The sequence below is a fragment of the Amblyomma americanum genome, chromosome 6 (assembly GCF_052857255.1).
Source record: "Amblyomma americanum isolate KBUSLIRL-KWMA chromosome 6, ASM5285725v1, whole genome shotgun sequence".
In the NCBI taxonomy this organism is placed as follows: domain Eukaryota; kingdom Metazoa; phylum Arthropoda; class Arachnida; order Ixodida; family Ixodidae; genus Amblyomma; species Amblyomma americanum.
Window position 1 is genome coordinate 93,383,383 of NC_135502.1, and position 12,911 is coordinate 93,396,293.

Consider the following 12,911-nt stretch of genomic DNA (forward strand, 5'->3'; position numbering starts at 1 on the left):
AAGAGAACACAAAGGATGCACCGCAGAACAAAGTTGAAAAAGGCGCTTATATTTCTCATTTTATGTACAGCAATGACCAAAAGGAAAAGTGAGCATCTTTTGGCACAACAATGTGAGATCACAGAGTAACTCGCCGCAGGCTCGAAAAGCAGGCGCGTCGCGCTTTTCAAATCATTTCATATTCACTCTTCGGAAATTGCGAAACGAAAAAACAAGAAAGCGACAAAAATTTCACATTCAACCCGGCCGGCTTCACTACTCGCCACTCTGATGAAGGTTTCAACGTCCTCCCTCGTGATATTAACAAAAACAAATTTTTGCAAAGGAGATCAGATTCCATTAAGAATAGAATAAGAGCTCGAGAATGTCTTAACGCAATGCAGCTACTAAAGGGCAGCTGGCAAAGTGCAGGCGGCAGCACCAGAAGGAAATAAAAAAAAAACAATCCATTAGGAGGAAAACTACAGAGCATTCGTGTAATGCAAAAAGTGAGCCTATATTCGACGACCTTGGCACAATACCGACGACCAGCTCAGACGCGCGCTCGCGTCTGTCGGCATAGGACGACGCAATGGCGTGACCAGCACGCTTAACACCATCGCGCAGCTAGCTGCCGCTGTTCGGTGCGCACCTAAAGCTCTGCGCATGGTCCGCATAGGGAAGACGACGGCCGCTTATTCGTTCACGTATCAGCATAAAAACGCGCACCGGCTGCGAGCGAGAGGGACAGTTTCGTGCTCTTGGTTGGCAGAACTAGTTCTCCCCGCAAGCATGGGAACATCGCAGCGTGCAGCTTCCTCCGTGGCGCAGGGCTGAAAAATCGCTGCTGCTTGCTTGAAACGTAGCGACACGGACTTGTGCTGCCATCTGTATAGATACAAACAGAAGCTATTTTAGCGCATACATCATTTACTATATTCGCTTCGTTTAGGTGTTGTTAAAATATTTCATTTCTACAACTCTAACTCTTCCCGGGTCTCTCTTTTTTTGTTTTGTTTTTCTTCTTTTCCACCGCTGCTTCCAGTTAGTCCTAATGAGGAGCTTTTTTATATTTTTCTAAGCGCTGTATATGGCTACGAAAAATAAAATAAAGAAAGCAAGAATCCGTAGCAATATTTATCTTCCATGAGTAAGCCGACAGTACCGGCGACCATCTTCTTTATTTTTTGCTGAGCTGTAACGACTTACGAAGGGCCACTTTTGGGCACCTTAGATACACGCAAATAAGGGAAAAACTCATTTGAGATCGCAGCCCGGCGCAGCAATAAATCAAACAGCACCCATTAGAAAGTTGCTTAGCTTTTGCGGACCTTTCTTTCGCCAAGTCAGTGAACAGCTGTTTAGTTACTTGAAGGCGAGCACTAGTGCTTCTTCTTGGTAGAGAAGCTCAAAAATTAAAGCGAAACTCCTCTACGACAGCTGTCCTAACAACTAAAGGGGGTGTCTACGAACGCTGGTATTTTGGCCGATCCCACAAACGCAATACAAGAGCGTTAAGAAAACCCTCGCCGCTACTTTGAATACCTTTCGGTGCAACCTGACACATCAGGCAGACTTTTCGGCGAGAGGTTTCCGTCATTACAATAAACACAAGCAACTGCGTCCAGCGCTGTACAAGTTAAATTCATTTCTATTTGTACGCTGGGTTGAACCTTGCCTTGCATATCTGTGTATAAATGAGCGCCTGCCGCTGGATGCCCATAAATTTCTACATCGGCTTTCTTTTTCCGATCCCACCATAAACAAAACTGTGCTGATCAAACGCAAAAAAAAAAAATGAAGAGAAGACGATGCAGTGAATGCAATGTCCTGCAGAAAAAAATGGCAGAGTGTAAACGCAGCACGCCAGCGGTTGAATGAAATGAAAATACGAAGACTAAGGTTACCCTTAAAATGTCCCCTAACCGTTCTGAAAATCCTCTAATAATATGATGCATCGTCATAAACAACTTCATGCAGCGATATGCACTACCGCATTTCACACAACTGCAATGTTGGCCCGCTCGTTGAAAAACATATTTGGCAGCATTCTTAATTATTGACAAGCAGCCCACTAGCAATAACACGCAGCCGGTGAGATTTTAAGAAAAATCTACTCGCGTGATAAAATCACTACGCTCTTTTGAAAGCCGCTTCAACTTCACGTCCATGATAATCATCGCAGCTGTTTTTTTTTTTTTCTAACGCACATGCGATCTCTGCTTGAAGTGTCATGAGTGATGGCATTCTGATAAATATACAACTCTACTCAACAAGCCTGCAGAGGCATCTGCTTCATTACGCCTTTTACGGCGTGGCGTAAGTCGCAGTATAGAGAACAGGTTCTAAAACTTGGCACAGGTTTGGACTGAAGCTCAGCTCAGCTGGGAAGGCAAGACGGGGCGCCGCTTCAAACGGGTTTGCGCGGAGGCGGCCGATGCAGTGCCCACTTGTCATTTCAGAATCGCACTTGTCGACCGCCAACGCTTCCGAATTGAGCCGGCCACGCATACGTGTCAGCTGTGAATCCCTACGACAGAAACGTGTAAGGTTTCCAGTCAGATTGCACTCGGCGTTTTTTGCACTGAGCCCTTGGCAACGCGCGTTCAAACATCCCTTGGTCTGGTTGCTGCATAGGATCGCGTTTCACTTCCGCCCCAAGAAGACGAACAGCGTGGCTGTAGTTCCGGCACCCTTCAAAGCCACGAGGGATTGTGGGCGTTCTGAGTGCATGAACCGCATGAGTGCTGGCCGTCAAGAGAGGAGAGATAAGGCGACATCTCGATAACACAGTTGCTCCGGCGAGCCCTCCTGGCGCTACATCTCCAGCTCCTTATAAATACGCCTTCAACAAACAACAGTAGCTAAAACTTATGAGGACCTGTTGTTGGGCCAATTGGCACATGCCCAGGAATATTATTCCGGCTCAAAGAGCACATTCATACAGAGAACACAGGACGAGCGCCACTTTACAAGCCATGGTAAGCCACTTTCAATTCGTCTTCGTTGTTTTTTTTTCTTTTCTTGAGGGGGGGAGGAGGGAGGTAACACGACAACTTTACACCCGACTGTGTGGACTTATATTATTTTTGGCTTTTCGCATTAATCATGGTTAGCCCATGTCTTTTTTGTTTGTGTGTGCAGGGCGCTAGCAAAGGTGGGCAGCTGAACAGCCTTATACTTCGCTCGAGATCAATATACATTCAAAATTCGTTAAGCTCGCTTTGTGCTGCACAGGAAAGCGTTAACTGCTTGCATCACTCGCTTCGGCATGCCTGACACATTTAATGCGCGCGAGGAAGGCACTCCGAAACACCTCAAGCACTCCTCGGCAATTTACAAGGAACTGGTGATGCCTACCGCGATCCTCAAAGACGCTGTGTCACAAACAGTCGTTCAGGACCCGGTGTTACTAGCAGTGGTGAAGCCAGAAATTTCTTTTCTGAAGCATGCGGGCGAAAAAAAGAAAAGGAGAGGGGAGCGAGGGAAGGAGGAGATGAGAACAGTCCAGCTCATGCGAGATCAGTTAGGTGAAAGGAAAACTAGGTAACTGCCATTTGTGCAAGGTTGGCCATATTTCTAGGGATACCGCTGGAATCCTGTTAGCCTTCCCTAAACATTTCTTTCCTCACCTAACTGCCCCCTGGTTACTGGTCATGAAACAATGCAGTAGACATTGTTGACTCAGAATTACTACACAGTAAGGAAATGCATGCTTAGCCACCACTGTGAACGCAGGAGTGAAATAAGAACAGGCCCACCGACGAGTCCTGGACGACCTTCACAACAGTGCACGTCATTGAGCAAAATTTTCCGCATCATTCCCAAGTTAAATGGAAGAGGTATGGAGCAAAATAAAACTCGGGCTTGCGCTGCAGCCACAGGTGAACGCAGCTGTCCCTCCTCACAGTATCTCCTCAATCACACGCACAGTAAAACAAATGACTAGCAAACAAAAGACGTCGACCAGCTCTTCGGATCACAGAACAGCTTGTAGGCCTGGAGCGACTAAAGCACAGAAAGCATGGGGCACGTGACTCTTGTGGCACAGACACGAAACTGCGAATGACTTAAGAGAGACAGCGATCGAGAAACGGTGGCCCTCCCACAACAAGTTTGACCAGACATGAGCGTGAGCAAGCTATGTTCACATGGCACTCAGAAAAAAAAAATTGAGACAGAAAACGGGTGGCGACGTCCCGACTATGTACACACACGCGCACGCCCTCGCAAGCACTCGCACACACACGCACGCACTCAGAACTGGTAAACCAGTCGCGTACAACAAGCAGTCCGTCAGTCGGCCGAGTCCGAGTCGTCCTCCTCGATGGACTTCTTGTCGCCGTGGTGGATCTTCTGCGCGAATGCCTTGACCTTCATGCGCCAGTACTTCCTCTGCAGGTCGGTCACTGCGTGCTGTTTCTTGAGCAGCTCTACCCGAAGCTTGTGCTCTTCCTCGGCGTGGATGCGTTGCAGCTCTGCCAGCTGCCGCTCGGCCACGGCGCGCGCCGATGCGTACGGCATCCTTCCGGCGGCCGCCGCGGCGGCCGCGCCGCCCGAGCCGCTGTTCCGGTCGTCCAGCACGTCCCCAGTGCTGTCGTCGGCCAACTCGACGTTGGCGACGATCTCCTCGACCTCCCCGTTGTCGACCATGGGTGCGCCGCCCACGGTTGTCGTGGTCGGCGTCGCCTTGGCGCAGCCCCCAACGCCGCCACCGTTGCTGGCGCTGCTGGTGCCGTTGGGGGACCGCGGGTGGATCCGCACGTCCAGCGGGCTGTCGTCGCAGTTCCCCAGGCCGACGACGCCGCCGCAGTCGGTGTGAAGCCGGCGCAGAGGCGACTCGGGCGGCTCCGGCAGCTCCACCTTGATCCGAGGCACGAACTGCGACGACAGGCCCATGGGCACCGGCTGCGGCGTCCGCATGTACAGCTCCATTTCACGGAAGCGGTTGTGCTCCTCCGCTGCGGGGAGGAATCAGGAGATAAAAGAGAGAAACAAATAACTATAAATAAAAGAACTGCAGCTCATTCCTCGACAGGAAAAGGAAACGGAAGCACTCTTTAATGATTGAAGCCAAACAATGGCAGGAAGCGCGGGCATGCACTGCTATGGAGGTTGGCCTTGTGCTTTGCCCCGTAAGAGGCCCATTAATGAGTCGATTAATCAATCACTTCCTCCATCCTCTCCTATGTGCTACGCAGCACTCAGCGGGCATTATGGCTAGTCATGGTTCACTTGGCAGTTCTAAGGTATGACGCGACTCGATCGCGGTTGACGTTTGTTGGCTTTAGCAAGTGTTGATCGATCTGGGACCTGCTTTTTAGAAACGTCTCTGCGCGATTGTCGTCGGAACCTGGCGAAAGAGCTGGTGCAGACTTGGGATTATACAGCCAACCAAGTTAGCTTGTGGCCATTGCTTTGTGGCTAGTTTGTCAGATTGAGAGTTTAGTACCTCCAGGAGTACCATACGACACCCACTGACCGGACGAAAAACAGAAGAAAAAGACACGTCTTGAATGTCATCTGATGTCTGAATGACTTATATCTCTTCTCCTGTCTCTCGTCCGGTTTCGCGCTGACTTCTTGAAGTCGCTCAGTCAAGCTCATCACGCTGAGAAGGTACCACCTCCATCGTGAAAAACTCGTTACAAAATGCAGTTGCCAACTTACGTTACAACAACGTTACAACGGTACAACATGCAGCGCCAACTTCGGCACTGAGCAGCCGTTCGAGTCGTTTGCACGCAGGCGTCATAGATATATACGTGTGGCAGGGGAGGGGAGACAACGTGACCGCTCCGAGGAGCGACGGACTACCTGACGTCTTTTTGGTGGCACAGCTCTTTCACGTTTACTCGCTGTGAAAGTATTTACCGCTTCGTTCAGCGAGCATTCAGCATACGCACAGAATTTACCCGCCAGCACCTCGCTTTACAGCTGATCCGCAATCCGCCGTTTTTAGTTTCTTATAAATCATTAGCCTGCACTATAACAAACTAATTTGAAGGAATTAATTACGTTCGAAAAGCGGCAGCTTGTAAGAAACGAAACATGGTATTTTTGATATATTGTTGTAATCACGCCACATGAAACGGGACACAATACTTCGATCTAAGCCCTATAGATTTTGCCCGCATGCGGGCACTATCTGTTCGCCGAAGTGTGCCCATTGAATGGGCTTGCTTATAACAGAGCTCGCGTCCTATCACTAAAATAAGTAATTCACAGCCAGCAGTTGGAATCAAATCAAATTTTATTTCCTCACAGCATAAGTTCAGCGACTAACAGAAAATTTTCTACTGCTTCGAGCCAAACAGGGGGCGTATTTGTGGGCTGCTCTAAGGAGGAAATTGGGGTGGCAGTCCAGTTAAATCCTGTATTTGTCAGACTTTATTGGTCGAAAAAATGTGGTTCAGCACGGTTTTAGTTTGGTTTGGCTTTATAGGGTTTAACGTTCCAAAGCGACCCAGGCTATAAGGGACGCCATAGTGGAGGGCTCCGGAAAGTTTCGATCACCTGTGGTTCTTGAGCGTGCGCTGACGTCGCATAGTACACGGGCCTCTAGCATCTCGCCTCCATGCAAATGCACCCTTGTTCGGCATCGACCCTGTGTCTTTCGGATTAGCAGCCGAGCATGATAACCACTTAGCCACCACGGCTGCTAATGAGCGTGGTTTTCTGCCGTAAAATTTTCCGCATTGCGGGGGGGGGGGGGGGGGGGGGGGGGCTTTAATCCATTCCAGGAGCCAAGAGTGACCCGCCGCGGTGGCTCAGTGGTTAGGGTGCTCGACTACTGATACGGAGTTCCCGGGTTCGAACCCGACCGCGGCGGCTGCGTTTTTATGGAGGAAAAACGATAAGGCGCCCGTGTGCTGTGCGATGTCAGTGCACGTTAAAGATACCCAGGTGGTCGAAATTATTCCGGAGCCCTCCACTACGGCACCTCTTTCTTCCATTCTTCTTTCACTCCCTCCTTTATCCCTTCCCATACGGCGCGGTTCAGGTGTCCAACGATATATGAGACAGATACTGCGCCATTTCCTTTCCCCCAAAAAACAAATTATTAAAATTAGCCAAGAGTGAACACTGCAATAAACTCTGCAAGTTAACCAGACGGCGCGGAGCGAGCCCAGATAGAGCAATGGGGCCCTCTGTCCGTACTATAGTTTTTAACATGGGCTGCCCACAACTTTTGGCTACTATAGTCTGGGGAAGCTACACTGGCTGACAGTGACGCATGCACGAGTAAACACTTCTAGCGTCCGCAAAGTTGAAAATGGAACATTGAAGGCTCCAGCGATCGTCAGACTCACGCTGTGAAAACATCCAGGAGATAAAACACAAATACTCGTCGCGTACGCGCCGATAAAGCATGTAGGAATCTCCGGACAATCTGGCGTGAAACACTGACTGTCAACACTCAAGAGAAGAATACCGAGCTATAAATGTCCCTTCATGAGTTTTCGAAGAAACTGACCTAGGAATATTTAGCTACGGCCAGATCCACCGAGTGAAGCCCGAGTAAGGCTAAGGATTCTTATGGAGGGAATTACGCTTCCGCAGTCGTTCTAACCATGTAGAATTGAAAGAACATTCAGTCGCGGTTACTTTTACTGCTGTAGCTTATAAAAATATTTTTCAAATAGTTATTTTCTCTTTTTTTCTTCGGCCTCGCTTCCTTTCTCTCCTCGGAAAACCACGTTCACATCATTGGCCCGTCTGCTCAGGCAAAATACAGGAAAATGCAGGTGAAAGACTTAAACCCGCCGTCATAATTTTATGCAACGTTAAGTTGGCGAAGAATTTTTTTTTAATCTAGGGCGCACCCCTTGAGATTATACAGTGCACTGTGTAATTCGCAAAGCACAGTATTAGGTTAGTTATATATTTTTCGCAAGCTTCGTATAAAGGCGTTATTGAAATAAAAGTTTCGCTTACAATGCGCGCTGCACAAACTTTTCATGGCGCCTGCACACCGGGAGTCAAAGGACGGCCTCCGCAACGTGAACGACGAAGACGACAACGTCTATGTGAATTCCCCGACATAAATCGCGATAGCAACTTCGAAGTGCTGGGGACTGGAGCAACACGATTACAACGAAAACAAACAAAAAATTATAAGTGGCGGAATATGCAAGCACGTGCACGGCGTTGATTAACAACTTCGTTATAGAGCCCAGGTTCGGCGCCTAATTACACCAAAGATTTTGACGTAGAACGCTAAACACGTTATCCTGACATACAGTTGATAGGAGGTTTTTTTTTTTTTACGCTTTGTGCAAAACCAACCGCCGTTCTTTTGCGACTGCATCAAGCTTAAAAGGGACTTATTAGCACTTTCTAATAGCAAATAGGATACTTTATTGCAAAGCTGCGAAAAATGAAAAAACAAATATCGCACCACAGGCCGCTTCAACAAATAAATCGCGGTGACGTCATGGGAACTTTGGGTATGTGTAGGAGAGGAAACGAAGGATTAAGCACTTTTATATTGTGCTAACTCTTGTTTGTTTACCATAAGGAAAACTTTATTGCACAAGAAAAACTAAACTTGGAAAACGGAACACATCACGCCGACAACACTCGACAATTTCGTTAGGTCGACACATTTGCCCGTCACATATAAAAATTCATTGCAAACCACAAAAATGGACGTCACACCTCGATTACGCAGCTTTAGCTTTCCAAGCATAAAAGTGGGCACTACTCTACATGTCGCAGGTAGATTGCTTTGTCTGATATAGTGAGAAGAAAATCCTGAGAAACGCCTAAAAACGACATTTCAAAAGCAACTTCCCACGTATGTGAACGACACACTCGTGTTCAGGCGCATATTTCACAACGTAAAAATAAAAAAAGCATCGTTACTCCGCTTCCCGCTATGTCAGCTTATTCGCCAACAAGTTTTGGCTGATTAGTCCAGACAAAATTCGGGAAGACGCACAAAATTTCTGCGCCAGGAGCTCGCTTTGCAATGCTTCTGAGGAGAACTCTATCATTTTTTTTTTTTGTTAGCAAAATCTGATAGTTCGGCATTTCATGGCTTTGTTGCCGCTTGCCGGGGCGCGAAAGATGCATTTATTTCAAAGAAATTTGGATTCGAAGATGAAAATGTTTTTCCCGCCGCTCTGATTCAAACTCAAGGAACTCTTATGACGCCACGGCAACTCTTATGACGTCTCAGAACGGAGTGACGTGATACGTGACGTAAACGCAGACTCCGTGATTTCTGACGGCTAGCGGTGCGGTGCGCAACCTTCCTTTGCCAGCCTCAGAGATTCGTGGTTTCCATGAAGTAAGGAAAATTCCTTCAAGGTGGCGCCTCTTGTCCTAGGAAGTCATCACGCTCGTACTTGCGAGATTGGCCTGTGGCGGCGACACCTGTATTTTGGTTCTTGCTATTTTCTACATTACAAGAGCTTTGTTTTCGGTAAGAGTGGCGTTTTTGTGATCAGGAGCTAGTATTCTATCGATACAAGCCAACTTCAATTTCTCCTCAGTGTCCCTTTAAAACTTATACAGCTTTAACGCTTATAAATTTGAAGGAATGAATGCCATTTTAAAGGCGAACTTTGTAAAACTAGGCAAATGACAATTCTGTTGCAGTGTCATAATCACGCCACAGAAGGCGTGAACAAACACAATATTTCAACCGCCAGTCTTACATCCTGTACTCGCATGCAGGTACCTGTCTTCGCTGAACAGCGCGCACTGAATGCGCGTCCTCGTCCTGTCGCTAAAATGAGTAATCCACGGTGAGCAGATAGAATAAAATAAAATTTCATTTCCTCGGAACTTAAGTTCAGCGACTTAAGTTCAGCCAGTCGTGGGAACCGGAGCGTGGGTGCAAAAAGTATCACTGCAAGGAAACTCCGTTCGTCAACCATGCGCAAGATCTCCTACTCTGTTTCGACCAGGTCAATAAACTCTGCAGGTTAATCAGGCGGAGCGAAGGTGGCCAAGATAGAGCGGCGAGGTCCTTTGTCCGTACTTGAAGTTTGTAAGAGTGTATACCCTTCGAGCACGTATACGCAGAAAAATGGAACACTACAGGCCCCTGAGGTAATCAGACTCGCATCGTGAAAACATCCGGGAGATACAAGATGCGCGTTTCATATCCGCCGATAAGGCACGCAGGGATCCCCGGACAATCTGGCGTGAAATACTCAGCCACGAAAGCGGTCAACACGCAGGCGAAGTATCCGTGCGCATCTACCTCCACAGCTTAGCAGTTGCGCCGCAAGCTGGGCAGGTGTGAACTCCCTTAGAGTTACCGTATAAGTAGCTAGAGTTGCGCGTAGGTCTGCAGAGTTGCCGCAGAAAGCGCCCAAATATGAGGGAAAGCAGCAACTCTTGCATGCAGGAGGCGGATTTGGTGCGTGGTTAGAGCGAGTGCAGGCTCAATCCGCTTGCTTGTGGTCGCCGAATTCGCTTTATTTAAGGCAAACTACTGCTGCATTGAATGTCACATCTTACTGGTAATCGGTCGGCTGCACCGAGGCCTGCCTCAGTGAGTGAAGAACGAAATACTCGCCATGTGGATGGGTGGCGCCATCAGTTTTAAACACCACAAATCACAGACGTTTTCTTTTTAACAGTTAGCGAACACTTGCGATAAAATTTCGCGTTATTGATAAGAAAACATTGTTTTCAGTGAACGGGTGCTCTCGGGCGAAAAAAAAAGAATGCCGCAAAGCACGAAAACCGTGGGTGTACAACTTTGCTGACAGCAACGGTCTGATGCTAATTAGATGCAAATGTGTTGACTTCTCCGCAATTCAAGGATGCTTTTCAACCATGTAAACGCGTTCGGTCAATACAGTAGCAAGCGGCCGAGCGAAAACGAGCACGCAACTCTAGGTATACATATAGAGTAACTATAGACCCCCCCCCCCCCAGAGCGACGCGCGCGCCTCTAGCGGCGGCGCGAGCGTCTGGGTTAGAACGGCAAGAGTAACTGGGCGTGTGAGGCGGTTAGTTGAGCAGAATCTTGCGGTTCGTAGCAGAGTTCCTTTCAGGCATATGTGGACTCTGAAAAGAGCGTTGCTAACTGTTTTGTTGTTGCCTGCAGCAACACTGAACGGAATTCGCCGGAGGACAAGTTTTACCGTGTTACATTGTAGCAGGAACGGCTAAATCGTTCGATTCAACTCGTTCGCATTCACAAGTAAGTGGTTGTTATAATATTTCTGCGTAATTATTCTCATCACACATTCGTTCGTTGCAGCTTTAACAGAACTGTAACAGGCGGCTTTCTTTTTACATGCGTTGTTTGCAGTGTGTAACAGAATAGTAAGTTAGAATAGTATACCCTCGTTGGCTTCCTTCGTTGTGGCTCGTTTGTCATCGGCACGCGGCAGACGGCGCCACTACTTCACCCTACTCCATTCTTCACTCACATTTTCCTTAAAGTGGTGGAGATGGCCGGTTTCAAAGAGCTTAACATCTTTACTCAAGTTTCCACTTCGAAAGAAACTTATCGATTCGCTGACTGGCTGAAACGCCGCTGCTTACCGCTGCGGCGCGCAGGTGCCAGATGCTCTATGCGCGTTGGATCTTTGAACTGGCCATTGGTGGCGCTGAATGCAGCGCCGACGGTGGAGGCGCCTGGCGGACGTAAGGTGACTATAGCCACAACCAGATCCGCTCAGTATAGTCGAAGTTAGGCTAAAAATTGTCATGGGGGAAAATCCGCTGTCGCAGTCATTCCAGGCATATAGCATGGAAAAAAATTCACGATTAATTCGGCCGCTGTACCTTCGAATAGCATATTCCGAATGATCAGTTCTTTTCCCTTTCTTTCTTCTGTCTCCTTCCCTCTCTCTCCTCGCAATACCACGTTCACCTATGCGATCGTCTGCTCAGGCAAAATACGCAGCAAAGAAGAGAGTAAAATACAGGTGAAAAAATGTACAATTAAAGTGACAAGTTTATGCAATGCGACATTGGTGAAAAAATTCGTTTTTTTTTTCATTCAGGGAGCGTTGCTTGAAATTGCATGGTGCTCAGCGTAATTCGTGAACACAGAATTAGGTTGGTTACGGTATCTTTTCTGAGCTGCGTGCAAAAGCGCCGTTGAAATTAAAATGTCTCGCTAATGTCTGGCGCTCCATAAACTTTTGTCAACGGCTATACAACGGGAGTCAAAGCAAGACCTGCGCATATCCTTCACCATGGTCGCCGAAAAAAACAAGACGTAGATGCGAATTCGCTCTGATGTATCCCTCAAGCAAATTCGAAGAGCTAGGACTGGAGCACCGCGGCTGAAACGAACGCAAGCGAATAGCGAAGAATTCACGCCAAATCCGCAATCCTAGAAACACTTAGCGCATAAAAAAAAAACAGGACGAAGGAAGGCAGACACGGGCGTTCATATATGCGCGTGTGAACGTCCTATGTCTGCGTTCTTTACTCCTGTCTTTTTTTTTTTTGCACTAAGTGTTTCAACACACACAACCAACTCTCCCAGTAGCATGCTTTATTGAAAGTGCGGTCAGTGCACTGAAAGTGCGTTAAGTTCCCAACGTTAGTAAGCAACTTCGTTGTGCAGTCAAACTGCGTCGCCTAACTGCACCGCAGTAGTTCACGCTGAACTCCAAAATAGTTGCCCTGACACGCAGCTGAAGAGATCTCTTGCATGCTTTGTGCAAAACTGGCAGGAGTTCTTCGACGATTGCATAAAGCTTTAAAGGAACGCTGGACGAACTGAATTAAACCTACATCGACTGATTACGACTCTCTAATAGCAAATAGGATACTTTTATTGACAACAAAGCTTAAGCTAGAAAGAAAAAAAAAAGAGAAATGAAACACACGTATCGCGACTAGACGCCGCATCCGCAACTAGACTGCGATGACGTCACAGGAAGTTTGGAAATTTGCAGAAGACAAAAAGATGGAATAAGCACTATAATGTTAGGCTGACTTTTGTC

At 47.7% G+C, this 12,911-nt stretch overlaps 1 protein-coding gene across 4 annotated transcripts in view; it reads right to left on the bottom strand.

The window, feature by feature from the left end:
* Positions 1 to 29: 29 nt before the first annotated feature.
* The window catches only part of LOC144093857 (uncharacterized), a 59,019-nt gene continuing 46,137 nt past the window's right edge, over positions 30 to 12,911 (bottom strand). For 3 of the 4 annotated variants that reach the window (XM_077627589.1, XM_077627587.1, XM_077627590.1), the window contains one exon: positions 30 to 4,940. In XM_077627589.1, coding sequence (XP_077483715.1) covers positions 4,276 to 4,940 — 665 coding nt within the window. In that variant the 3' untranslated portion in view covers positions 30 to 4,275. The remainder of the gene's footprint in view (positions 4,941 to 12,911) is intronic. The other variant, XM_077627588.1, reaches the window with a different exon arrangement.